General features: G+C 45.6%; 1 protein-coding gene across 6 annotated transcripts in view; it reads right to left on the reverse strand.

The window, feature by feature from the left end:
* The window catches only part of ptprua (protein tyrosine phosphatase receptor type Ua), a 165,672-nt gene that overhangs the window by 18,922 nt on the left and 120,550 nt on the right, over nt 1–26,200 (reverse strand). The window contains exons 11-21 of one of the 6 annotated variants that reach the window (XM_068576265.1): nt 25,022–25,124; nt 22,699–22,978; nt 19,753–19,789; nt 15,116–15,254; nt 13,393–13,422; nt 12,760–12,920; nt 12,211–12,398; nt 9,438–9,510; nt 7,781–7,857; nt 4,727–4,744; nt 1,711–1,747 (exon numbers count right to left, since the gene is read on the reverse strand). In XM_068576265.1, the coding sequence (XP_068432366.1) occupies nt 1,711–1,747; nt 4,727–4,744; nt 7,781–7,857; nt 9,438–9,510; nt 12,211–12,398; nt 12,760–12,920; nt 13,393–13,422; nt 15,116–15,254; nt 19,753–19,789; nt 22,699–22,978; nt 25,022–25,124 (1,143 nt within the window). The remainder of the gene's footprint in view (nt 1–1,710; nt 1,748–4,726; nt 4,745–7,780; nt 7,858–9,437; nt 9,511–12,210; nt 12,399–12,759; nt 12,921–13,392; nt 13,423–15,115; nt 15,255–19,752; nt 19,790–22,698; nt 22,979–25,021; nt 25,125–26,200) is intronic. The other 5 variants (XM_068576268.1, XM_068576267.1, XM_068576266.1 and 2 more) reach the window with 5 other exon arrangements.

Genomic DNA, 26,200 nt, shown 5'->3' on the forward strand with positions numbered 1-26,200 from the left:
TGCAGTGTATGCACTGTATGGTGGCCGCTGTGTGTGTGTGTGTGTGTGTACGCCAGCGTACCCGGAGATACGCCTCATGTGTGTGAGGGTGAAGGTAATGGATTGCAATTATTATGGCACATATATAAACACACTGCACTGCAGGGCCGAGCACGTTCTTAGGCGGCTAATGGTGAATTTACATGTAATCTGATATGTTAGTGGACAAAAGCCGGACGGTTGAATAAGATAAGGACAGCAGAGAATATGTGCTTCGGTAACAGTAGGCTCTCTTTGTCAGCTACAGTCAGCAACTACCAGCCCTTTGTGGGATTGAAAGTGCCGCTGGAGAAATCTCGAACTAACCGGCGTAAATACGGTCTCAATCATTGTGCACGTTTCCTGCTTCAAGGCAGTGTTTACTCAGGGTGCGTTCAGGCACAGCATTGAGTTTAGTTAGCGCTTAATGGAAGCATTGGGTTGCTTCTAAGCACCCGAAGCGTGACGGCATGTCCACACAGGGGACGCTTTTCAGTCGTCCATCTCATTGATAGAACAAATACATTTAGCTTCTTCTTCTTCTTTTTTTTTTACTGTTTTACTTGCATAATCACAGTGATTGTGTGTTGGACTTGAGAGGCTTCCAAAACGAGGGTGACCTATACGTAACACTGTACATCCCGACACAGACGATCCGCCCTGAGGGAAGTCATTCAATTAATTCACTTATTAACTACACTATATAATATGCTTGCAGTTAGTGTGGCACTTAACTCTGTGGAGCAGCGTAGTGAACGGCAGTGTCCGTTTTTGTCATGAACTTTGACAGCGCGGGAGAAACCACGACACTAATTTTTCCAGTCTTTTTGCATTGAATATTTTCCTGTTGGTTAGGTTTTGTACATTTTCATCATCCTGAAACTATTTTTTTAAGGCAGTGTTTTTGTTTATTTCTTTTTTTTTTAAAATCAAAATGATGAGATTTAATCTATTTAATGAATCAAAGAAACGTGCAGTACAAGTACCGTGTCATCCAATGCTCCTACTTGAATTGCACACTGTGGCCCTCCACCTCTACAAGGGTGCATCTCTTGTATGCAGTAACAACTTTTGTGAGCAAAATGTCAAAGAGAGAGTGAGAGAGATTTTCCGAGGTTACTTTTGTGAAGCGGTAGAGCTGAGACCAAAGTGAATGATGGAAAGAAATCAGAGAGGGATTACGAAGTGAAAAACATATTCACTGAATAAATAGGATCAGAGCTGGGTACGAATAAAGAGAATGTTTTTCTCTCTTTCTCTCCTCTCTTTCTCTGCATCTCTCTCTCTCTCCCTCCCTCTCTCTGTGCGTGCATGCACCGCTTGGGGAATATAGCTTATATAGTGTATGAAAATGACATCGGAGAGATGGTGCAGCGCACATGCAGATGGTGGGGAGGAGAGACGCACCAGCAGAGCTTCACGGAGAGCGACAGTCAGTAGTGTTACAGTGCAGATTGACTGACAGTTACAGTTGATTGTTATGGGAGTGCTTCTCACAGGAGGAAGAAAGTGATGCTTTATGGTGGAAATCCGGTTGCGAGCATGAGGCAACACGGGCTCCTCGCTGTTTACACATTCATAATTCAGCGGAGTCATTTCAATATTGTCAGCCGGGCCGCTGTGTAGAGAACGCCACACAAACAAACACAAACATTAGCGCTCGTACACGGCAACCGGGTATTTTACACTCACCTTGTGTGGCGATGAAGTGATTTGATCGCTGGTAACCCTGTGTGACAGAAAAGAAAGAGCGGGGGAGATGGTGGAGATGAGAAAGAAACAGAGATGGGAGAGAGTTAATAAGTACAAGAGCATGTGATGAAGTGAGACTCAGGGACCTCTAACTTCCCTTTCACCCCTCCCATCCATTCTCTTTCTCCATTTTCAGCTACATGCCATCTCTTATTCATCTCGGCGCTGGGTTTTGATGTCGGCGCTCTGCTATAATTTCTGCTCCGCTCTTTGAATGAAGGTATTTCAGAGGCCGCGCCGTAGTCGGCTGGCGACGCTCTGCTTAAAATGTATTAGTCGTCTCTATTTAACCGGCCAAATTTCTTTGCCCTGTTTGGGCTCTGAGTTTGGGGTGGAGGATAACACTTGAATTATAATGCAGAGAGAGAGAGAGCGAGATGGGCATTAATTCCAGTTTTGTCTGTCTGTCTGTGAGCCAGGTCATTACATGCAGAGTGAGAGAGCTACGTTTCAAAGGCGGTCTGGTGTGCGCTGCTTTGCATGCAGCCCGGGACGGCTGATCAAAGGTAGATTGACAAGTGAGGGATCTGCGGTTCTGGGAGTAATTCTACCTTAGTGACACTGACTGATCTGGCTGTCTCCTCTCTGCTCAGCTCGGCATTAGTGCGGTTATGATACAGTGTGCGCGGTCTGGAAGGCTATTAGCGGCGCCCTGGCCGTACACCGGGGCCAGCCCCGTGCGCTGAATGCAAAGCAGCCGAGCGCGATGAATCCCAAGAATTAAGATTAGTGCGCCCTCTCATCAATCATGGGTAAAGTGATCCCCGCTGGTGTATAGGGTAAACATTTGTACAAATACCGTACAGATGCCGCCAATACAACAAATCCTCCCCCAACACACACACACACACACACACACACACACACACACGGATGTACACATTATTCAGCCAGGCAGGCACACAAATGACATTCCATAACTGTCATGCCACAGAGGGAAGTTGAGATGGATGGCCATCGCAATGAAAGAGTGCAGCGACCCTCGTTCCCATGAGCTTCCACTGCCGAGTTTCCCTGTGCCGACCAGTTTTCTGTCTGTCACCTAGGTAACCACATTTTTCAACGGCAGACGAGCAGGAAAAAAAACCAACAACAACAACAAAAAAACATCAAGCAATGTGAATTCACAATGGATCGAAAACAAAAAGAGAAAAAAACATGCGGAGTCATTTGAGAAGAGGGAAGCTGATCAACGCGATCACAACAGGATAAATAGCTTGTTTTGCTTTGATACATCCGGCTGACCTCGGTGAATGAAAGTAAATGGAAAATAAGTGCTGGTATTGATCACGCGCCTCAGGATCCCTTGCAGAGTCTTTCTGAAACGTTACATGTTGATAGAGATCGTCCCTCAGAGAATCCTTCAAGACTACCTGCCATTGTATTTTAGACTGCAAGGGACCAACATTATCGCTGTTGTTGCTTCCTTTCCTTATTGACAATAATTGCAAGAATTCGCTTCCTGTGGAGTTATTTGTGCGAGAGCAATTACCATCCCAATCAAAAGCTGCCGCGACACGTTTCGATCCACTTGATGTCGTTATTGCAGTATTTTGTGTTTTTGAAACGAAGACTTTCACTTGTAACACCTGTTATTGTCATTCGACCATTATTTTTTCACCCGATAGCTTTCGTGTATGGTTTTACGTTGGTGACTTTTGTGCCACAGCTCTGTACGAGCAGAAAAAAAAGGTCATGTTTTGCAGTCATTTGTTCGACAGCAGATACTAACAAGTGCCTGAGCAATCTCAGGCTTAACAATCTCAACCACTTGCTAGCTGGAAAGCGGCGGCTGCGGGCTTTGGTGCAGGACGAGTGGGTTTTCCTTTAATAACATGGTTGATGGGTTGACCCCCAGCTTCTCCTGTTTGAATCTTGAACTGTCCTCGATTGAGACATTAAATCTCCGGTTGCTCCCCAGACATCGTACTGCAGGCCCACTGCTAGCAAAGGCTTCGAATGGGTAGAAGGTCAAATTTCTCTTGTATTTCAAATGTATGTTCACATGCGTTGCTTAATGTTTAACTTGCTATGAAGAAGGTAACAACCTAACCTGCTTCCTGGCTGTTGATGATCTTTAAAACCTGTTCACTGGAAGCTAACAAGCTAACTTGCTGACTGGCCATTAACAAGCTTCATAACTTGCTAACTGCCGTTTGATCTGTTATTTTTTTTAACCGGTTAGCTGGAAGATAACAAGTTATTTTGCTATGTGCAAGTTAACCATTCTCAGAACTTGCTAACGAACAGTAAACAGGTTTTTTTTCTTTGTTGCAAGTTTGCTTTGCTTAAAGGTTAAAAGTCTAACCTCCAAACTGGAAGTTAACAAGCTTTCTAAATTGCGACGTGGAGCTAGCTCTACTAGCGTTTGTGACTCGCGTGTAAAATGGTCAGCCTGCTATTACACACGGAGTCACCCGACACTCAGTAACAACTATTCCACAAGGACAGCAATTAACCTTGCTGTGTCACTTTATGGTTCGTCGTGACACTCTCCCCTGGGACGCCTGATGAACAAGGGCCCCAAGAAAAACTTTAGCTGTCTCGAAAAGACTTCTTGCACTTGTATGCACTGTGGACTGAGCTGTCTGTTTTTCCCCCCCAGTTCACTGTCATCGTATATATGTTTCCATTTCTTGCTGTGATCTGAGTTGCTAGATTTGACCTCGTCTCCTCTCCTCTGTGGCATACCAGGTCTTTTATAAGACAGCCTGATGTTAAGCAAGAACCCCAGGTGAGCATCTGAATATGGATGAAAGAGGACAGTGCTGCACTCAGTTTGGAAAGAATTTAACTCAGGGGAAAAGTGATGGCGGACAAGCTCAGAGGCTCAAAAGAGAAAATGGAAGAAAGGTCTGCAGTTGGAAGGAAGCCATGGAGGGCTGGCAGGGACAACGAGAGGGGGCAGCATGAAAAGCAAGAGGGGTTGGAAAGAGAAGAGAAGCTAGATACTTACTTCCCTGTTTATCCGAATCTAAGAGGTGCCAAAAGGTTGAAAACGGGGAGGCGGAAAACAGAGAGGAAGAAAGACAGAAAGACAGAAAGTAGGGCAGGAAAAAAAGAGCTAGTTATTGAGATTAAAGACCAGGAAAAGAAGGTAATGAAATGGTTAGAGAGCAGTTTGCCTTTCGGACCTGTGGAGAGAAAAATGTACGAAAGACTAAAATCCCCATGTTTCAATGCAGAGGCCACTTTTGTGGTCTAGTATCAATTTCCTTTTCTCACCTTCTCACCCTTTGCATGCTACATCTTTATTTAGTTTCCAGTAGAGAGAGAGAGAGAGAGAGAGAGAGAGAGAGAGAGAGAGAGAGAGAAGGTTTTGATCTGAAGCCAGTGATGACACAGAGTTGTCCTTGGTGTTAATAACACAGGACACACTTTAGCACAATCTGCGATGAAAGAGGGCATGGTAGGAGTGATGCCTCGGGAAATAGATGTAATTGAATCCGTTCTCTCAATTGCGCAAGGTGAAGGCTCGCTTCAAAAGCTCTTGGCCTAGTCGGTATTTCTAGGAATTGCATCCACATCAGATAAATCCACAATTCAGGATTTCAGTTGAAAGTCAACCAACTTGGTTTTGTCATTCGTTTCTCTAAAATATAATTATGACGACTACTCATGTGGGCTCCAGGTACTCAGCAGCTTCATGAGATGTGGCAACACGTCTACATTAATATAAAGTCAGATAAAGCGGTCTGACGATCAGACTGCGATATGAATATATTTATATATGTTTATCCAAATCATCTAAACTTGCTGTTCTCGACCACCGGCCTCAGCGTGCAACCTGATGCGACGTGGAGCGACTGCCAAACTGTCAGATTCAATGAATAATATGTTTGGGGTAATTTACAAAGCCAGTTGTTGTTTTTTTATTATATCCAAATGTGCTCAACAATTCACATGAATATAACAAGGTATTAACGCATTATTTAAATTACCAGTTACGTTTATATCTCCTCGCAAATCCCAAAGAATTGACAGGTAGAGAGAAGCATGTTGTGTTGGCGAGACAAACCTGCGCAGTAGAATCCTAAAAATCAGATGATGAGGAAACATGCATTACATTTGGAGTCATGATGACAAACTGGGATGGGTGGCAGAAAACAGAATATCTATCTTACATTTATCATTCCAGCTGACAGTGTCATAACACATATTTACAGCCCAGTTTACCATTTACCATGGTTTTTGTTGTGTTTTTTGTGTTGCGTCGGGTCATTTGTTTGGGAAGGCGGTCCTCAGAATTTGTTATGAGCGCAGAGTTGCACAAAATTGACAATCCTTGATCTTGGAGATAAACCCAAAAAGGGAGCAGACCCAAAATAAACCTTGTTCAAGAGAAAATTGATTTGTTGAGTAAAACGTCATAATTACAGATGGGAGAGATGGCAAAAAAAAAACACTTAATTAAATAGTTGAAAGTTCCTCGAACTAAGTTGGAAACTGGAACTCTTCAAAGGTGACAATGAAGTGGGTTATTCAGCCTTCTCCAGTTGACAGATGAAGATACATAGCATACAGAGTATAATGAGTTTCAAGCCAAAGCTGAATTTGTCTGCCATTCAAAGAAATTAGTAATTTGGATTTGTCTGCTCAGCCATTACTTCCCAACTTTATCTCATTACAAACTAATTACTGTTGATTCCAACACAAGTGTGACGGGCCTCACTGCCTCGGCACCGGAGCAAGAAAAGACTGACTGACAGCTGCTGTTAATAAGAGTGAACGCAGAATCTTTCAGGAACTGATGACGATGGCGTCACATTTGTTTTAGGCTACACCTGTCAGCCAACGACGGCGACAAAAAGGGACGTCTACAGATTTGACAGGAAAATATCACCTCTTGCTGCTCCCCGCGCCAAAGAAAAAGTGTACGTAAAACCGCATGTGGATGAGAGGAGCGAGGAGATGGAACTTTTTCAGTTTAACCTTTTTAAAAAAAAGAAAGAGGAAGAAGAAGCAATGTTCCATTTATTCCAACCTTGGCGTCTTTCATGAATCACTGGGAATCATTTCGCCGCAGTGTTGTGAGCCAGGGGTCTTGGCATGACATGCAGGCGGTGCTGTAGACGGCACAGTTAATGACACAAAGGTCCTTGGAGCGTTCGTCCTAATGGAGCCCTCACGGAGCACTAAAGGGGATGAAGTGGCCACGCACAGCGCCGTGAGCTTTGGCGTTCCGCTTTAACCAATGCCACCCACATACGCTGAGTAAGGCATCCGCTATACGGATCGCGCCTCTTCTGTCCACTTTACATTTCCTTTTGTTGAGCAAACAAAAAAAGGGAAAAACACACAGGATCCAGAGACCCCAACAACTCACCCTGCAACGAGTGAGAGCTGCGGGAGACGGCGAGGAAAAAAAATAAATAAGGCAAGACAGTTGAGAGCTTCTTACAGTCACCCTCAAGTGACTCCTCCTTAATACTTAAGCTGTAGCCCACATGGTCTGTCCTTCAGATGGTTTTGTCCACCTCATGCAAAGCTGAAGAGTTCATGCCGCCGCCGCTGGAACCGGAGCGGCTGCCTTAGATACTCACTCGAGCTGAACTGTAGGTGAGATCAAAATATCTGAAAGTAGATGAAAGGATCAGCCGTGCGATACCGAGTCCAACTACGGTGCAGTGTCGCCTTAAAAAAAAAGAAAAAAAGAAGGCATTTGGCTGAGTCACGAGGCCCGCCGCGCCGAGCTTATGGGCTCTTGTAGGATCTTCGGGTGGTTGCTGCGATAACGGTCTCGCCTCAGAGCCCGCGCGTGCACACACGAGCACACGTTGGTGTATTTCTATACGCTGTAGGTGTCGTTACTAAAGGGAGAGTACAGTCTGAGTAACAAAGTGCTCCCACATTTCTCAGATGTGGAGATCGAGCACTGGGTCAAGCGCAAGAACCCGGAGATGACTGGTGTGAGCTCTTAAGGTGGAGCTGTGGGATTAGCGTGGACAGAGATGAGCGAGTAGGAGGAGGAGGAGGAGGAGGAGAAACTATAGGCGTGTGGGTGACTTACGTCTATGTAGTTGGCGTTGACATAATCGGAGCTGGGGTCTGCGAGCAGAGAGTGGAGCTTGACTCGGTGGCGATCATCTGAAATGCACAGAAAGGGATTTGGGCTTTTTTAATAATACAAAAAGCAGATCTCAGGCTGTCAAATTAAATTAAGGTTATGGTGCGGAGAGAGAGGAAGATGACGTGCAAAAAAAAAAAAAGAAAAAAAAAAAGTCCTTGACACCGGAACCGAATCATTTGTTTTAGCTCTACTTTTCTCATCTCAGGACAATCCTGCTGTATTACAACAGTTTGAACCATCGTTTGTATCAATACCAGCGGCAATGTCCTCAACACAATAATCACAGAGACAAGGGTTTGCAACAACATTGATGAAAAGAGTCTGACACAAGCCGTCAAACAATCACACAGATTCTTGCAAATAAGGGTGCAGGGATCCAATATTTCCTCTACTGATACCTCTTCTGATAGCTTAAGCAAAGGGTATCTGCTGAGAGTGAGTATTGATCTGACACCACTGATCTCCTTCTCTGCAAACCTCACTGCGGAGAACTCATCTCTGATGAGTACAATGTCAACCAAAAGAAAAGATTGCCAAAGCAATGAAAGCAGAATTCAAGCGTTAATAACACGGATTGATCCTTTAGGGATCAGTCGGCAGCAGCCGGCACGACACTCGCCTCATACACAGCAGCTACCCGGGGAGTTTAATTCATCTGGGTTTCAATGCAGAGTTTCAGTGTCTACATATTACTTCTGAGGCTTAGGAAAATGTTGTGGTTTGGTTTAAAATAAGTCCGTAAATTATGTAACAAAAGCACGATGAAATAAGTAAAAGTTGACTTTACACCGGATGCAAATAGTGGTCTACGGAGTGAAAATCTTGCCTTTTGTTTCTTTGAGCTATCTATCGCCCCAAACTGCCACCTCAAAGGGGCTTTGTCGCTATTTATACCCCGACTCCTTTTCAATCATCATGATCATTGTGGCTACTAGAGGTCAACGTTGTCGATGATCGTCGATGATAACGGCTTTCTGAACCTACGAGTAGGTGTAGCATTCTGAACCATGTATTTTATGCGGCTAGAATAATCGGTAACAACAGCCATTAAATCGTCCGATAACATTTGGAGCGGGTGCAGTTATTCCCAAAACGAGTTGTCGGCAGCTGCTACTGGGAGCGTTTAGCTGTTGTGTTTCAAACTAACAGAGAAAGGTACGAGACTTCAGAAAGTTGTTTCAACTTACACACAGTTTAAGTTTGGACGTACTTTCTGTCAGCTGGGTCTGTAATAAAACCTGCCTCCTCTTTTAAAAGCGTCTATGTTTAGTGTCTCATGACTTCTAATGTAATTTCTAGGGCTATTCCACATTGACTGTAAAAAAAAACACTACGCTGTATTAAGATTTTGAATGTGCCTGCTATGGAGACTAACGCTTCAAAAACACTATTTACTATCAATTTTAATGAATCAAAGCGTAACCATATCAAGGGTTGTTTTTCCTAGAATCAACAGCCCTCCAACTGGGAGTAAACATAATTATCGGGTGGTGTTAACAGACTTTTAAGACACGGTAGCAGTGTCGTGAACACCTATAAATGTTAAGATGGGGAAACGGCACTGGAGGTGTCTCGCCTGCAGCCTCACAGTACTTACGGTTCAGCAGGCTATCGTGCCTTCCTTTGGTCTTGTCCTTCTTTTTCGTGACGTCCCAGCCATCAAAAAAACTCTGCAAAGTGAAAGATCGCATGTTGAGTTTTTAATAAGACAACATATTACAAAATCGTATAACTCAGGGTGGAAACGACTTTGCTAAATGCGCTCCCAAGTGTTAGCCCGAGGTTGTCTGAGGAACTCCACTATTATAGCATCTTGCCAAGTCATCAACAGACATCTGCCACAACATAGCGGGGAGAGGCTGAGGCTGAGAGATGACACGCGGCACTGAGAGATGGCTGCGGCCTTGTGAAGAAGGAGGAGGAGGAGGAGGAGGCGTCCCACTGCAGTCATTGGCAGTATGGGGCTCACCGCCTGAAGAAAGCCATTGCTCTATAATACCCGAGTGTTAAATTGCTAAATTTGTGACAGCTGTTTATTGGCACACCCATCTATTAAATCTGCTGGCGCAACAAGACGTGTCACTGAATGTAAATCAATTCTATCTGTGAGAGAAGAGCAGGACGGAGAAAGATACGCCACATATGAGCGTAGATGGTCCGGGCTTTGAGTCGCGTCGTGCCCGCTCGCATTTTAAAGCCGCGGCCCGATCGCCCTGCGACATCGGGAAGCGCGTCCACGCTCTCACCCCGAGGCACGCCGTCTCTCATCTGCGGCCAACCAATCCACCGTGAGCGAGGGGGGATTGGGCCCACCCGAGACCCCCCGCAGACTCGGGCAAAGCCAGCTGATCGGGGGATTGCATCTGTCACTGGATCCCGTACAGGTGACGTCTGATACGATCCTGCTTAACAAAGCTGCCTTCGTCCAGCACGCTGCCGCCTCAATAACATTATGTTCCTCTTCCTCGGAGCTTTAATTCATTCATTTCCTCCCCCATTAGTATATTAGTTGTTGTGGCATGGAAGTCGACCCTGTCTGTCCACTCAGGAGAAAATACAGACATTTTACATGTGAAAGCATCAAAACTGTTCCCCGGGAGCCATTTAATGGTTTGTTTACATGTCTATTATATAACTAATGCACAGATGATTACAGCTGATCTGGATATAGCAGAAATAAATCCTCTTATGAGTGCAGATTTTAGCCACAGTACAATGTTTTCAAGTGTGTGTTGCTCACTGAAATTGCAGCACAGTCATTTTGCCAAAAGATAAGTGTACTAGCGCTAATCTATTTTTCTTGTTGCTTACTTTAAAGCTGCATTGATCCACTTTTCTAGCCACTTGGGGGCAGCAGAACAAGATAACAACAACAACAACAACATATAACATAAAGGTAAGCTGATATTTGTTTTTTAATCCAGCTTTAATGATCCAAATCTAAGGGTTGAAACACGAGTGTTGGCAGGAATAATTTCCTTTCAGTTAAATCGAAAGGACCAAGCTCGATATTGTAACTGGCCCAACACCTGTCTGGCAACTGTCTGAGCTCTACATCCTATCAGTGTGTTGCAGTGTTGTGGGGGAGCTGCAGTTCCAGGTGAAAACAAGATGACAGATTTATCCATGGGAGGGCTGCATCCGTCATGGAGAATGAGATGTTTCCTGCGAATGGCTTTATTCACTGGCTCCGGTTACAGATGTTGGCTTCCACGCGCAACCCATACAGTTCCCGACCCACACAGATGGCCTGACTCATATACAACCGCCCCATAATGCCTTGCAACGTGTCTGATCAATGGCAGCAGCCCGACCCTGTGGGAAATAAGGGTTATGAAGTCTGACAGCAGTGTGCGCGCTGATCCCCCCCTCATCTTGTTTATTTCTCCAGGCAATAGGGAGCCAGATCGAGGAGTGAAAAAGTGACCCGTATATTGATTTTGTTGGAGGGAAATTTGTGGGGCCCTCAGGCATGTTAATGAATTTAAAAAGTGCATCTGGCTTCCTCCAGGTGGATGTGCAAAATAAGAAAAAATAAGACTTATTTTAAAGTAAAAAAATAAAGCTGAAAGGAGTAACTTTGAAAGGCATGAGTCGTCCACACCAGAGAGTTCAGTCCGTCTGCATCCTTTCGGTAATGCAGATGAAGTAAACTGCACGCTCATGAGTTTCAAACGCTCCATTTTAGCGTTATTAAAGTCGACACTGTGGTTGTCCGCGGTAGCACAAAGATTGGCTGCAAATTAAAAAAAAAAAAAAAAATCCAATCTCAGCATTTTTGAAATGATGCCATATGTTAATTGTATTTATTTGTCTCTCAGTCCCCGCCGGAGGAAGAGAAGTCGAGCTGGTAGGGAAAAGTTTGAGCACCCGAGCTGTCACAAATATAGACAAAAGCATGCGGCCTGTTTGAAGTTAATGCGGCATGACATCATACTTGTGCTGTTGTTTAATTTGAGTAAACAGTAACTGGACAACATTGTGCATGACAGCATCTGCTTTCTTTTACAGTATTGTCTCAAGTAAAAGGATGTAGCCTGTCACAGGAAATGTGCTCCAAAGGTGATTATGGGCTCTCCCATCATTAGTTTCTCCACCATCTCAACAGACGACGAGGACTTAACTTACACCTGCTCGGTGAGCAAGTACATCTTTGGTTAAGTCTCAACTGTTGTCACGAGCTTGTACAGCCAGACATTTCCCTCCAAACTGTTGCCACAAAGTCGAAAGCACATCATTATTACACGTTGAGGCATGATTTCCACTAATTGGACCGACAGGAACGTAGCCCAAAACCGTGAAAAACAGCCCGAGACCCAAAGTACGCCCCAAGAACTACGATAGTCTATCGTTCTTTTCCCCCTCCCTACCTCGTATTCTTGTTTGAAGCCATATCCCTCTGCCGTCTTCATCTGGTTGATGTGCTGGAGGAGGTCAGCCACCCTCACTGCAGGGTGGAGCTGACCCGTGTGATAGGGCGAGCTCTTCCTCCGGCAGTGGCGGTGAGGCGAGCCTCCCAGTAAGCTGCTCGACTCGTTGACGGAGCTGCGCTGCTCATCTGGGAACACAAACACACGCGGTTCAAGGCACACCGCTGACATTATGCACTCTACGACGTGGAGAGTCGCTTCCTTTCTTTTTCTATCCATGTAAACTGGGCTAAAAAAGTCTGGAGGGGGAAGCTCAAGGAAGAAAAAAAAGTCAGCGCCTCTGCGGAGACGTGAGGGCTGACTGGCACCGCAGAATATTCAAACAGACGTGAGACTTGCAGGAGATTTCTCTGTTGAGAGCACCTTATGGTCTGGCAGAACAGATTGGATGCATGCTTGGAAGTAAACATGGCTGAAGGTCAGGGAGGAGGGATCTTCATCTCTACAGACACTTTCTCAAGAGCACCCATATGGTCCTAGCTGTCTTACTTCGAGCGTTGCAGCCGTGGGCGTCCATGAAGGAGTGGGCCATCCTCTCGTCCTGCTGGAGAGTGCTCTGCTCCGTCATGCTGCAGTCTAAAGAGCTCAGCTTCCGACTTTTCTCCTGCCTGTAGGACATGGCCGCCTTGTTTATGGCCACCTTCTTCCTACTGTAGAGATGCAGAGAGAGGCAGGAGGATAAAGAGAGAGAAAGAGAAAGAGAGAGAGAGAGAAAGGAGAGGGAGGGGGGGGGGAGGGCAGGGAGTAATAATAGACAGAGGACAGCAGAGACGGGGCAGAATGAGAGAAAGACAAGCAAAAAGATAAGGAAGAAAGGAAAAGAGGACGGGTGAGGAGATGAGAAATTGGACTGAGGGGGGAATATAAGGGCTACGAGATTGAAACTGGACCAGGAGGAAAGTGCGATTTGGTGATAGCAAAAGAGTGTCAGGGGGTGGCGGTGGGGTTGTGGTGGAGCGAAAGGAGGAGGAGGAGGAGGAAGGAAGGGGGGGGGGGGTCTACACTGGAGGATGGGGTGGAGATAGCAATGCTCATTTCCACTCGAGTAATCCTGGGACTACGAAGGGCAAGCAAGGGGAAGTTGGCGTCAGGATGGAGGAGATGGAGAAAAGAGTAACTTACGGGTAGTAAGGGTAAGAATAGAAGTCCCTTCTGATTAGCATGAGGGAGGAGGAAAGGAGAGAGACAGAGAGTGAGGAGAAAAAAAAGAGAGGTGACTATGGTTTATCAAGATGGGCATCAGAAAGATAAATGAAGATGCTCAGTGGGTTGGAATGGTCCTAGCAAGCAATCATGAAGCAGGATCAAAGCGTAAAGGATGAAGGAAGGGCCTGCTGCGCACCAAAACTCAGCTCCGGACCAATGGAGGGTTCATATTTTGTCATTTTCTGAGGTTTCCGGAGATTAGACCTGTATTAATGTTGCTGTATTTAGGAGGATGATGTCATGTCTGCGCCTCTTCCTGTAGTGACAGTCTGAATGCATAATAACTTCTCACATGAACAGGGAATCGTGTAGAAATACAACACATGTGCCATTAAATGCACAAACTTAGATTATTTTGTGTATTAGTTAATACAAAACATAGGATCGGGGAAAATGTATTATTTTCAAAGGACTCAAAGCGCTCTGCATTATTTTCAACAGTGTAAAATCTGGATTTCAAAGTCTTCGAGTGTCTATTTTCTGAGCAGTGTAACTAGGCATCCTTTCTTCTGCCAAACTTCTCCAAACTGGCTAAAATGTGCTTTTAAGCATTTCAAATTAAAGAAATAAAATGTTCTATTGGACATGACAGAGTGGATGTGTTTAAAAAACTGAGCTGAAAGTCTGCAGAAAAAGTTGCTCGCTCCTCTACTTGCAGAAAGTTTGAAGTTTGGTCCAGGGCTGAGTTTGGAGTGCAGCACACTCTTTTTTTATTTCCTCTTTTCCATTGCCTGCGTTTGACCAACACCCTACTGAGTTATGCTGCAGGGGAGCTCTAATTTGTCCGATTGATGACCGAACCGAAACATATTTACGGATACAGTCTGACTGTATGTGAGCGACAATATCTGGTGGCTAAATATAAACATGTCTGCTCCCGTCTCCTCCGCGGGGCTGTCTCGCTCCTTTTGTGCCCGCGAGATAGGCCCAATGAATCTTATCAGTCACTGCCTTCTTCCAGACATCCCATTCACTCTGCCTTCTATTCTCTGTGAGAAAATTCCTCAGGGCAGAGAAGTTCCTCTTTCCAAAAAAAAAAAAAAAAAAAGGAAGGAAAAAAAAAAAAAAAACACAGCAAAAACAACCTTCCTAACCAATTACTAGCCCATCCACTGGCACCTCACAGCTGCTCGCCTCATGTAATTGAGTGGGCAATGGAATAACATGCCCCTTGATGAAATATTTCACACTCAGATGAGGGTTCCACCGTCGCCTGGCGAGCGAAGGAAGAATACACTGCAGGTGCGATCGACGACAGAGGTAATTTGCAGGGTGGAAAGCGGCCAACGCTTCCAGTGTGAGCGGGCTGCATTTGAATGTGCTCAGTCAACACGCAGACCTTGAAATTAAAAGATGAGATGAAACACAAAAGCTTGGCTGAGGCAGCGGTGGGAGAATTTGGGATTAATGCTCTACCATTCCACTAACTCTGGTTGTAATTCACTCTCATTGGCAAATGCTTTCTTCAATAGACCCAAGCTGCCAAGTGGGATAGAGATGGATTCACTCCTCTGGTAGGCTACAGTGGGAACAATACGACTCAGGACCGCTAATGTTCGCCTCTGGAAAGGGCTAACCCGTCTCTCGTCAGCTGGCAACACTGTGTGTCAACACACAAACATTTTGGCAGTCACTTTACCCCTTCTTCACGATGATGACGATGGCCCCGAGAAGCAGAATGAGGACCACCAGACCACCGGCGCAGGCCCCGAGGATCAGTCCCATGTCTTCGGCATGCTGGGATACCTCCAGGGCTCGCTTGGAGTCCTTGCAGGCGGCTGTGCGGCAGAGAGGTGAGGAAGAGGAGGAAGACGTGTATCTTACAAATGCAGCCACCGCTCCGAACGCTCCGAAGGCTCTGATTCGGCTGCGCTCGAGAGTTAAAATAAAAGGCTTTTGCGGTTTGATGTTAATGAATCATTGTCACGTTAATTTCAGCATAATTAGGGAAAGAATCAAAAGCAGATTGTCAGTCTACGCTCGTCTTGACACTGGACGTCTGTTGGTAAATCTGCTAGATTTCTACATTTAAATAAATAAATCAATAAAGAAATTGTGCTTCTACAGTCAGAGCCCACCCGAATGACAAGAGAAACACAATCTTCTGCTACACCTAGTGGGGGTTTCTAGCTAATTGTTTTGATTGCATTTGTCCAGATTTTTGGATATCTCTTAATTTCATCTGTAAAAGCAGAACTCAGTCTCGGTGTCACTGGAGGAGACAACCGACTATAGGCCTCTAAGCGTTTTTATATATGTAGATAAAATAAAGATAATATCTTAACTGTGATATTTGCTGGTACAGTCGTGCATTGGATTTTGTATTGAGTTGCATAGTTTGCATAGCTCGATGACACTCGTGGAAGTCTGCAGTTTTCTTGGTACGTAATCTGGGACTGAAACCACTTCGTAGCCGCCAAATGCTTTGCATCCTTTTCGCATCGTTAACACTGACAGGTGGAGGTGAGAGTTTTCACAGCCGAAAAACATGCGACGCATTGCACTGTGGTATTGTAACCATCACTCCTACTCCTTGTTGTGTCTTTTCACCTATTGTATCGGTACCCGAGAGTATACTCGGCTCCAATACCTAAATAACCTGTAAAAAGTCAGCTGCTTCATCGTTGAGTTGCCCGGAGAAAACATTTTCACAGAACTCACCGCTGCGACACTTCAAAGACCGCAGCTCACTTTCAAGTCTCATTTCTATAATGTGCAACCAGCAAAGGATACAAAAAGGTTGGGTGGTGTTGTGGACGGGGGTCTTTTACAGTAATCTTGGGCTCTTATTGCGGCGCACCGGCAGGATGAGGATGCTCACTCCGTGTCGTTAAAACGCAGCCGGCTGATTCAACCGAGAGGGAGCGAGGTGTGTTAGAGGTCGCCGCTCGTCTACTTTGAGCTTTCGCAGCAGAGACAACAGTCAGCCAGCCTGTGTATTAGTTATTATTTGACAGTATCGGGGGGGGGGAGGCGCTATTTCACACAATTTCATTGCCCTCGATATCGTCAACGTCCACAAAAGGGGAGCCAAACATGTTTGGCCTGGGAGAGACGACGCTCCGGTTATCTGAGCAAACTGATGCATGCTCTCATTCAGGCAGCGACTTCCCTCCGAGCCACATGTCACAGTCGCAGCGCATTTCTGTCTGTATTCCCATCTCAGCCAGCCGAGAGCATGAAATCTCCCTCTATGAATCATCTGGGCTCCCCGTCGCGTTGTATCCAACGGTGAAAAATTGCTATTAAGCATGAATGAATTGAAGGAGCATTATTACTCTTCTGGCAGCGTGTTATTCATTAACGAGCCAACTCGCTGATGAGAAAAACAAATAAGGTGGGGAGTAAGACAAAATGCAGAGAGATGGGATCATTTAAGGGTCTCGGGCATGTGTTGAGTAATTGAGTTTTGGCAGAACAAGTGAAATGGACAACATTGCTGTATTTTAACAAAGCGGTGATTCTTCACGACGGGAGGTCGTCTGTGTTTGTGTGTGTGGCTCAAGAGAAGAGACAACAAGTCTTTACAGTGAGGCAGGATGCTGAGTTTGGCTTGATAAGCGGTGGATTGCTGACGACTACCGCTCCTGGCGGACAAAGCAGCCTGACAAGACTTACACGTAATCACACAAATCATGCTGGGTGACTCCATTCGGCTTTAAGGGCCTTTTTAAAAAAAAAATAAAAATTGGTTATCACGATAAATTCCATTGCACCAAAGTGAATTCAGCTGTGGTTCTGCGAGGAGATCCACAGGGAAAACATCACACAGCACATTACCGAGGCATTCTCTTTGTAATGTGTTTTATGATGACCCTGATGGAGGCCGTAAGCTGAAATGTGCCGGTGTGACGATAAAGTTGTTCTTGTGTTGCGGGAGTTTTGACCTCTTCGGGAAATAAAAAAAAACAGCAGTCAGGAATGGTCTTAAGAGGGTCTTTGCAAGAAGTAAGTGCCATCGACTGGAGCGCCACGCGGATAAAAAAAAAAAAAAGAAGGAGCGAATAAAATGTGTGTTTGTGTTTAAAAAAAAAAAAAGATGCTCAGAGCAGCAGAATGGCGAGTCGGGCACAATCATGTTGTAAGCGCTGAGGGAATGCACATAATGCAATTTCAGAATTAACAGCACGTCAACCGAAAATTAAAAACGGGGGCAGAAGAGGAAGAGGGAAAAAAGAAAATGTGACTCACATTTTTTCTATTTGAAAGCCACTTATCTAATATAAGCGGGTTTCAAATGAAGGTCCGGGCCACTTCATTCAACTGTCACACACGATGTTGAGCTACATTTTCCAAACGCGGCGCGGGCTGATTGTAACCGCGTTGCTTTTCTACCGGCTGAGCCCGTCGCAGACCGGCGAATCTCTCAAAGGCGGTTTTGGATGTGATTCGGGGCATGTTCTCACTGTTCTTTCGTGTCGGCGGAAGTCGGCCTGTGTTTCATCCGAGGACAAATGGAAAGAAAGAAAAACTCGGCGAGGAATACAAAAATCAAGAAAACACACACACACAGGCGCTCTCTCTCTCTCTCTCTCTCTCTCTCTCTCTCTCTCTCCACTGCAGTGGCTCGGCCAGGTGTTCTGGGGAACACAGCTGGCGGCATCTGTGAGTGGGAAGCTGGTGAGAGGAAATGAAAAGCAGCCAGGAACTCTCGTAACGGGACCTCTGTGGCACCGGCGTGTCCGCCGGGCCCGGCACCAGCCGTATATGCGCAATTACAGTAGCAAAAACAAATGTCTCCTATAAATACAACCGCAACCCTTCCCTTCCACGAACGTGACGCGCCGGCAGGGAACAGTACGGCGGGATCCTTTGATGTCATCGCTTCACTTCAGATAAGAAAGAGTTCAGGGGGGAAAAAAAAAAAAAATCCAATTTAACTGCCACCTTTCGCAAGAGCACTACAAACTTCCGGCATAATTCAGCGGGGAACAAGGATGGGAGGATGGGGGGAGGGGGACAACTTCATTTCACCCTCTGCCTCTCTCCCTCTCACCTATTGTTTGAACTGAGAGCCTTCTATCTGTGTCTGTCTCTCAAGCAAACACCCTTGGTCGCTTCCTCTCTCGGGGAGAAAAAAGGATACGTTTCTGCAATCTTGGATTTCAAAGGCATCCGAGCCCAAGAGGGTTTTGCCAAAATGTCAGTGTCAGTGATTCAAGAGGAACAGAGAGAGAGGGAGAGAGAGAGAGAGAGAGAGAGAGAGGGAAGACACTGACGCATGTTTGCTCTACCTTTCCTCCCGTGTCTCTCGTGTGGGAGGTTGGCACCGGGGCTTCTTCGCTGCGGCACCCAAAACAACACTAAGTCCGTTTCAAATCCCCAAAGCAGCAGGCTGAGCCGGGATGACTGTCGAAGCCCCGTGACACGCAACCCGTACCACAAAGTAGAAACCACCGGAACCGCGGATAAATCCCGCGGTGGTTCTGATCACCGGGAGCGATGTCACCCTTTTTCACCGTTACGCTCGCCGGGAAGAAGACAAATCGGCGGCCTCGGTCGTGCGTCGTCAGGATGAAGCGTTATCGGACCTTTTAGTTTCAAAACCCTCGTAACAAATACGTTACATTTTCTTGGAGGCAGCCGAATCGCTGCGACGCTCTACGACGCGGTGTAATGAAGGAGTCCGCGAGGCAAACCACGTGAGCAGGCGGCCCCCAGCACAACCTCGTTATCTTAACCAGTTATTATGGTCATCATTAGAATCCTCCAATCAATATCTAGCGCAGGAGTTAGAGCAATAACAAAGGAGCTCAGCAAAATACAACACAAAACTTTACAAATAGGAGTCAAGATGATAACCGCCAAATTCAAATCCATTTTGATTTTTTAGTGTAAGTCGTTGAGATTAAAGGCTTCAGCCTGAGACTTATTTTTTTTAAAAACCTGTCTGACCGCTCATATATTTTCCTGCAGGACCCCGGCGGTGCCGCCGTCATTAACGTCCCCGCCATCCCATTTCTCCACAATGAAGCTCATGACTGAATGCAAGTTAGTGGGCTTTAATAGAGACGGATCGTCGTCCCCAGGACAGTTAAATGCATCATGTTTGTGTTCTTCGCGTGCCCGTAAAGCGGTACAGCAATCCACATAGGATGCCTTGTAATTTAACAGGCACATAAAAGAGGCCGGCGGGAAAGCCCCCGCGATCGCCGTGTTTACGGCACAGTGAATCAGAATTAATGTGACAATGACGTTTTGATGTGGGGGGGGGGGGGGGGGGTGTCCGCCAAGCACTTTTTAAAAAGGAGAAAATATGGAAATCATGTGTGTTACCTTTGCGAGCAATCCGAATGCAGTTTATTCTGGTCTCCTGCAAGTAGAGAGAAGAAGAAGAAGAAGAAAGGCGGAGTTCATTATTTTGGTTGGGTACCACGAAGACACAATGATTAGCAGCAAAGACCACAGTTCAAGTCGATTCATTATGAGTCGGGCTGTCGAGATGCACCGCCTCGTCTCAAACCTGCAACGCGGGCGTGTTGTCGCGTGACAAAGTCCCCCGGACCTTTGTTACGGGGAGGAAATAATTGAAATCTCCAAAGTGGAAGACATCTGCTTGTAATATGAGCGACCTCTGCTTCCCGCCGCCATTTGAGGTCACCCTCACATGAGTCCACTGATCGGCTCCACCTCGAGCCTCCCACCCAAAAACAGCCACCTCTATCCCAGAGATGGAAGGGGCATGTTACCAAATTAAGATTTAAGGAAGTTAAATCAGCCTTTATAGGCAATTATGCTAATCTGGGCTGCGAGATTGGAGTCAAAAACCTTTCACCTAAAACGGTTGCCAAATTAGCTTTTTTAATTGGAAATCTGTTGCAAGTGGATTCTCATCTCCTCTCATGTCTTACAGTGACAGATAAGTCATATTTACTCCCACCCGGGGGTTATTAAAGCAGCAGCAGGTAGTGTGTCATGTGTCATCCTGTCCTCTATCAAGGTGGGCTTTGGCTTTTCTGAACAGACACCAGAGCTCGTCAAAGAATTTTAATGCAACCGAGCTGCGAATCTTGTAAAGACGAGAAACAGCCAGGATATTGGATCTCAATCCTCGGGTTAAAAAGCATTTTTTATCAAATTAGGTTTCAGTATTTTGGCTCTGCTTATCAATTCTGAATCATTTTTCTAATCCCTGACAAAATTAAATGAGGTTTAGTTTACAATGTTCTCAGTAAATAAGGTTATGAATAATAAAAACCAGTTCAGATGTGGAAATGTGTGTGAAATGTGAGTGTACATTAACACTACATATTTGAGCGTTAGCCTGGTTAAAGTTAACAATCTTGAGATGGTATGAAATGTATATTAAATGCATCAACCACAGCATTGATATACGGGATTATCGCCCTAAAACTGTGATAATCTGTTTCCCATTTCCTCTCATTTGAGCTCTGTTTTTGGTCTCCACCACGTCCTGGAGCAAAAATATATCTCTTTATCTGATTCATGCTCTGTTGTGTTCACCAGATAGTTGCTAACTTTCTGCTATTCACTGTAGAGAAGGTACAGCGCGTTGTGCTTATCTGAGCTTTTTCACAGGAACAATCCTGTGTCGATAAGAGCGAGGAAACAAGAGCACAGGTTAAAGATGCAAGGTGCAAGTTGCATGGTACTTATCTGTGGGTTTGTCAGTTTACCTTTTATCGTACCACGAGTACAGACACTGACAAATACAGACAGAATTAACGATAATTTGCTACACCCGGCTCCATTTGCCATGTAATATAGTGAAAGTGGTGGGCAGCACTGTCTAAATCTTGTCTTTGCAAATACAAAAAAAGAGAGACAAGGACAGATACAGGATGTAATAGATCTGTAAGCTTATGAATCTGAGTATTTTACATCTGAAGCTGGATCAAACACAGATCAGAACCCAATACGCATGTCAGTTTATCCAGTGAGTAAAAACTGGGATGAGTGACAGTTAATCCCAGACGACAAGAAATGTTAAACGCAACCGAGGGTTGAAAATGAAATATTACATGCTGGTATTTTCTTTTGTTTGAGCACTAGATAGCAGTTATGTAGATAACGACTCCTCGAGACTTGATAGGGAGAAGGTAAACGTGGAAAACGTGTGCGTTGAATCCAGCTGGTGTGTTTCAAAAGAAACTGGCGGCACCAATAATGCATCTTTCAAGCCCCACTGAAGAGACATCTGCCAAAGCAATACTGTTTCAATTCAACGGCGGCCCATATACATCTAATTCATCCCGGGTAATTGTCAAAATAATATTTTTCTATCTCCCCGAGCGGTACTTCTCTCCCGAAACGCAACGGCAGTCTCGAAAATATCTTGCAGATAAGATACAACATGAGTTATAATATTCAGTTTGGTGCGTCGGCTCAGAGCTGCCGTGTCAACTTAAGTTGCTCTTATGGGAGAGTCCTCGCAAATAGTTGTCTGTGACGGGAGGGGAGCGCGTTGCTGGTGTCAGATCACCGGGGAAATTGGACCGGACCGACTTGAAACCGAGGCCGACTGTGGTCCGCGTGGCTCTGGAGGCCCACTTAGCAGCACCCGGAGGAACCTGGATGCATCGGCTGAAGAATCAGATACTGATATCCGGATGAGACGCTGCAGCCAGGCGGGCCGCGCGTCGGCTCCATATGGGCCTAAAGATTTACACCGCATTTACTTTCACTGCTTCTGTGCACACGGGGCCGGCGACATTCTTATTCATGCTTCAGTCACTTTACCCGATTGCTCAAGAAGTTCCTCTCCAGGTTGTTTTCCAGCCTGGGAGGCAGTGATTGATTCTCCGCGCAGGGCCAAAAAGTTTGTAAAGAGCTTGAATACGAGGGAATCTGACAACTAGTTGGAAAAAAACAACAAAAAAAACAGCGAGAACATGTTGTAATCATCTCCTCAAAGCTGTTACGATTCATTCACAAAATTGCTAGAGTGGTGTTTTCATGAGGTTTTTGTCCAAGAAGTCTAAGATTTCCCAGAAAAAAACGATCAACCCAAAGCCATCCTAAAAAACAAATGGGGACATTACATAATTTAGTCAACAAATAAAGCCCTGCTTAAGCCGAAGCCACCTTTCGCTCTCACGGCGCCACCTCCAGCACACTGCGTCTGACTCCCTCGACACAAATCTAAATTGACTCTCAAGGTTGCCGGGACATAAAAGCGGTGTGCGTGCGTGTGTGTGTGTGTGTGTGTGTGTCTGAGCGACGGAAACAAAAAGCCCTGTCAAGCATCTTAATAGCTCTCACCCCTCTGAAGTTGCTGGTGGCCTGAAAGTAGATGAGGTAGTTCTTGGTGGGGTCTAAAGGGCTGTTCCAGTAGCCGTTGTAAGTGTGGTTGTCGCCCACGGTGAAGGGCGTGGCCTCGGGCAGACTGCTGGGCGTCAGCTCGGCGGTGTAGTAGTGCGGGGTCCCTTTGGCCTGCGCCTCGCTGTGGGAGTTCGGCGTGGGGAAACAGTCCACGGTGCCCAGCTCCCGCCTCCTCCTCCGACGGGAGCCATCTTCCTCCACCACCACCACCTGGTAGGCACTGCGGGAGGAAAAGGTGGAGCTTCGTCGAGCGAGCCAGTCTGTGAACTGCGATGCATGCTCGTAGCATTTAGAGGAACTAGTTCGTCTGGTCTCCTTTTCGTTTTGGCTTACCTGGCGGTTGATGTTGTCAGATTATGCGGCGTCAGCACATTTACAGATCTCAGAAATTCACTTGGTAAGTACAATATTCCAATTAATGAGAGGATTGAAAGACAAAACGATGACGCTGAGAACCAAGACACAAAAATGTCCGTTTTAAGATTCAACACGGTGCCCATTCTTCTGAGGGGGGAAAAAAATGCTAAATTATTATATTGATGGGAGCCACGGCAATTATTACTATAATTATTTTGAAGTAAAAAATAGAGTTGAAAGGATAAACAAACAAAAAAAATCACAGTTGGTCTCGTAGTCTATTGCTTTTATTTGATGCAAAAACACCAAAGCAAATTCCAAAAGCTTTGCCAAAATGGAGAATAAGAGTAAAAAACAACAACATATTAATTATTTATGCAAATTGGAATACACTGTATATCTAACTTTGTGTGTTCTTTGCATAGCCGCTTATCTGAGCTCCTTCACACTCGGCGGGTGTGTTGTTGAGGACCCGAGGGAGCGCAGCGTCGAATATGGTTCGATTTGGACCAACGACACGCGTTCAATATTTAAAAACTATGTGTAAATGCTGGAAGACTTCACAACCAAACTTTTCTTCACTTCTCTGGACTTTGACTGTGTTTGAAATGACGTAATAAATCAGTAAGTATGCATACTGCCTATTAATCGAACAATGAAGCGTGATTTAAGCAGCAGGCTGTTCACATCATGGGCTCACTGAAGTATGCGGAGGTGACGGCCGGGTTTTCTTCTTCTTTTTTTTTTTTTTTTTTTACCGGGCTTGAAACTTTTGTGAAGTAAAACTAATTCGAAAAACTATTAATACCGCACCGAATAACCCAACATTTCTTCTTCGAGTGCTGAGCGAAAGAAAGGCATTGTCATCACAACCCCCTTAATATTACTTAACGTCTGTTCAAGGTGGAGCTTTTAATTTATAATGCTGGATAGTTCAATGAATAATAATTTGCTATATTTTAATTATCATACGTTTCGTGAGTGAAATCTGAATCTGCTATGTAACAAGCAGATTCTCATTCAGGTCGAGAGAGCGCGACCATCTTTTTTCTCTGAAGGAGACGTCCACATTAAGTAGTGTACTTAACAGTTGCATACTTTTTAAGTGCTCATGGGGCCTTTTGAAAGTTATGTCCAGGCACCATGAGAAACATAATTCAATATGGCCGAGAAAGCTGCAAACACGCCTGTTTTACTGAAGCTCCATGTCGTATTTATTGGTGTGTTCATTTGGAAATGTTCTCTCATACGTGCCACCATGAAACCACACATTATCGACCACGACATCAATATATTGGAAGAAATTCAATACGGTACTGTTTCTCTCCGACAAAGCCTCGTGCGCCACACAGCACGCACTTCCGTTTGCGTCGTTATGTTTGACGAAGATGAATTCGGTCTGCGGCAAACAAAGGATTCGAGTTCCTTTTTCAGCTTTTCCTCAAAGCCCAGCGCTTCCATTTCCCTCCTCCCTGATCCCTCATTACGGCGACACAGCTGTCAACCGGTCAACACGTCAATGCTTTGGCATGCGGTGTCATTCCAAAAAACTGTCTGACACGGTGAGTCAGGTTGCGGGACAGAGAGAGCGAGAGAGCGATATTTATGTTCTTTCGTTTTCTCGGGTGGCGGATGTTTCGATACGAGCTCAAGCTGCACAAAGAGAGACAGCTCAACCTTTTGAGGAATAGATCCCCGGTAATCAATTTGAAAGAATTCAAACACTCTGCAGAGATTCTTCGCCGGAAAACCCACTCCGGTCCTTAAATGGCATGTGCTCCGCCACGAGATAACTATTTTCTGGTGCTATAAGAGGGCTCCTTGTGGCTGGAGGTATAAATATCACAGTGCGGAGAAGCGCTGTATGGATGCTGGCGTGGGAGTGAACACAGTGTGTTGGTTGTACCTGACTGGAGCACCTCTCGCCAGCGCAGGGCGCAGCAGCACCGTGATGGTGCTCTCCGACTCGCTCAGGGGAGACGGGATGTCTTCATAGTCAAACACCGGGGCTGCGAAGAAGAAGAAGAAGAAGAAGAAGAAGAAGAAGAAGAAGAAGAAGAAGAAGAAGAAGAAGAAGAAGAAGAAGACGAAGAAGGGAGACCACATAGAAGAGTGAAGGCGAAAGAGTTAAAATACTGCGGGAGAAAAACTGAAGCGGTTCATGTTTGCATACGCCGAGAGAGATCAAACACGTCTGGTTCAGATTGAAGAGATTTAAGCTGAAAAGACAAGTAGATGCGCGTCTTCTTGGATGTTGGAGTGATCCTCGCACCGCGACATGAATTATAGTGCGCCATCTTTATTCATTATCTGCACACGTCCCCTGCGTACTGTAGTGCGTGGAGGCCTCCCACACACACCGCCATTGACTTACGATGACTAGAAACAGCAGCCGACTACAGAGAAAACAAGAGGCCCTTATAATATAATTAGGACGGATCTCAAAGCTTCACAACCTCAGCAAAGCTCCGGGGACGATGAGGTTGAGTGTTCCCATCTCTGTTTACTACGGGGAGTGAATTAACTGGAGTATGCAGGGAAGCAAATGGCTATCCTGGTACAACAGATAAGCGAAAGCTAAAAAAAAAAAAAAAAAATGCAATTGGAAATGTTTCTGCTACCGAGGCAGGGCATTAATGCTCGTCTGCTTATGTAACCTGTCATCGGGAAAACACACACACACACACGCGCGCGCACAAAACAGCCGAGGTCTGCATTATACATGGGGGCGGCGAGGAGCGTTTGAGCCGGCGCATGTTAGGCGGTTGAATCCGACACGAATTATCAAAAGACATAACATTACACCTTTTTTCACGTTTGCTTCGAGTGGCGCGGGAGCCGGCCTCCCACTTGGGGGGGGGGGGGGGGCCTCAGCCAAGAGAGAGAGAGAGAGAGAGAGAGAGAGAGAGAGAGAGAGAGAGAGAGAGCTGGTGATGCTGTTGGATTGTACACCTTGACGGCTGTGAGCCCACACAGGCCACCTCCTCAACGAGATGGAGCAGGTCCACAAAACAAGGAGGGACTGATAACAGGTGGCGATTGTTTACAGCGACGGGACCAAAAAACTCAAGGATTAAGGATTAAT

Source organism: Clinocottus analis, unplaced genomic scaffold (assembly GCF_023055335.1).
Source record: "Clinocottus analis isolate CAN_PGR_092001 unplaced genomic scaffold, fCliAna1.0.p SCAF_14, whole genome shotgun sequence".
In the NCBI taxonomy this organism is placed as follows: Eukaryota; Metazoa; Chordata; class Actinopteri; order Perciformes; family Cottidae; genus Clinocottus; species Clinocottus analis.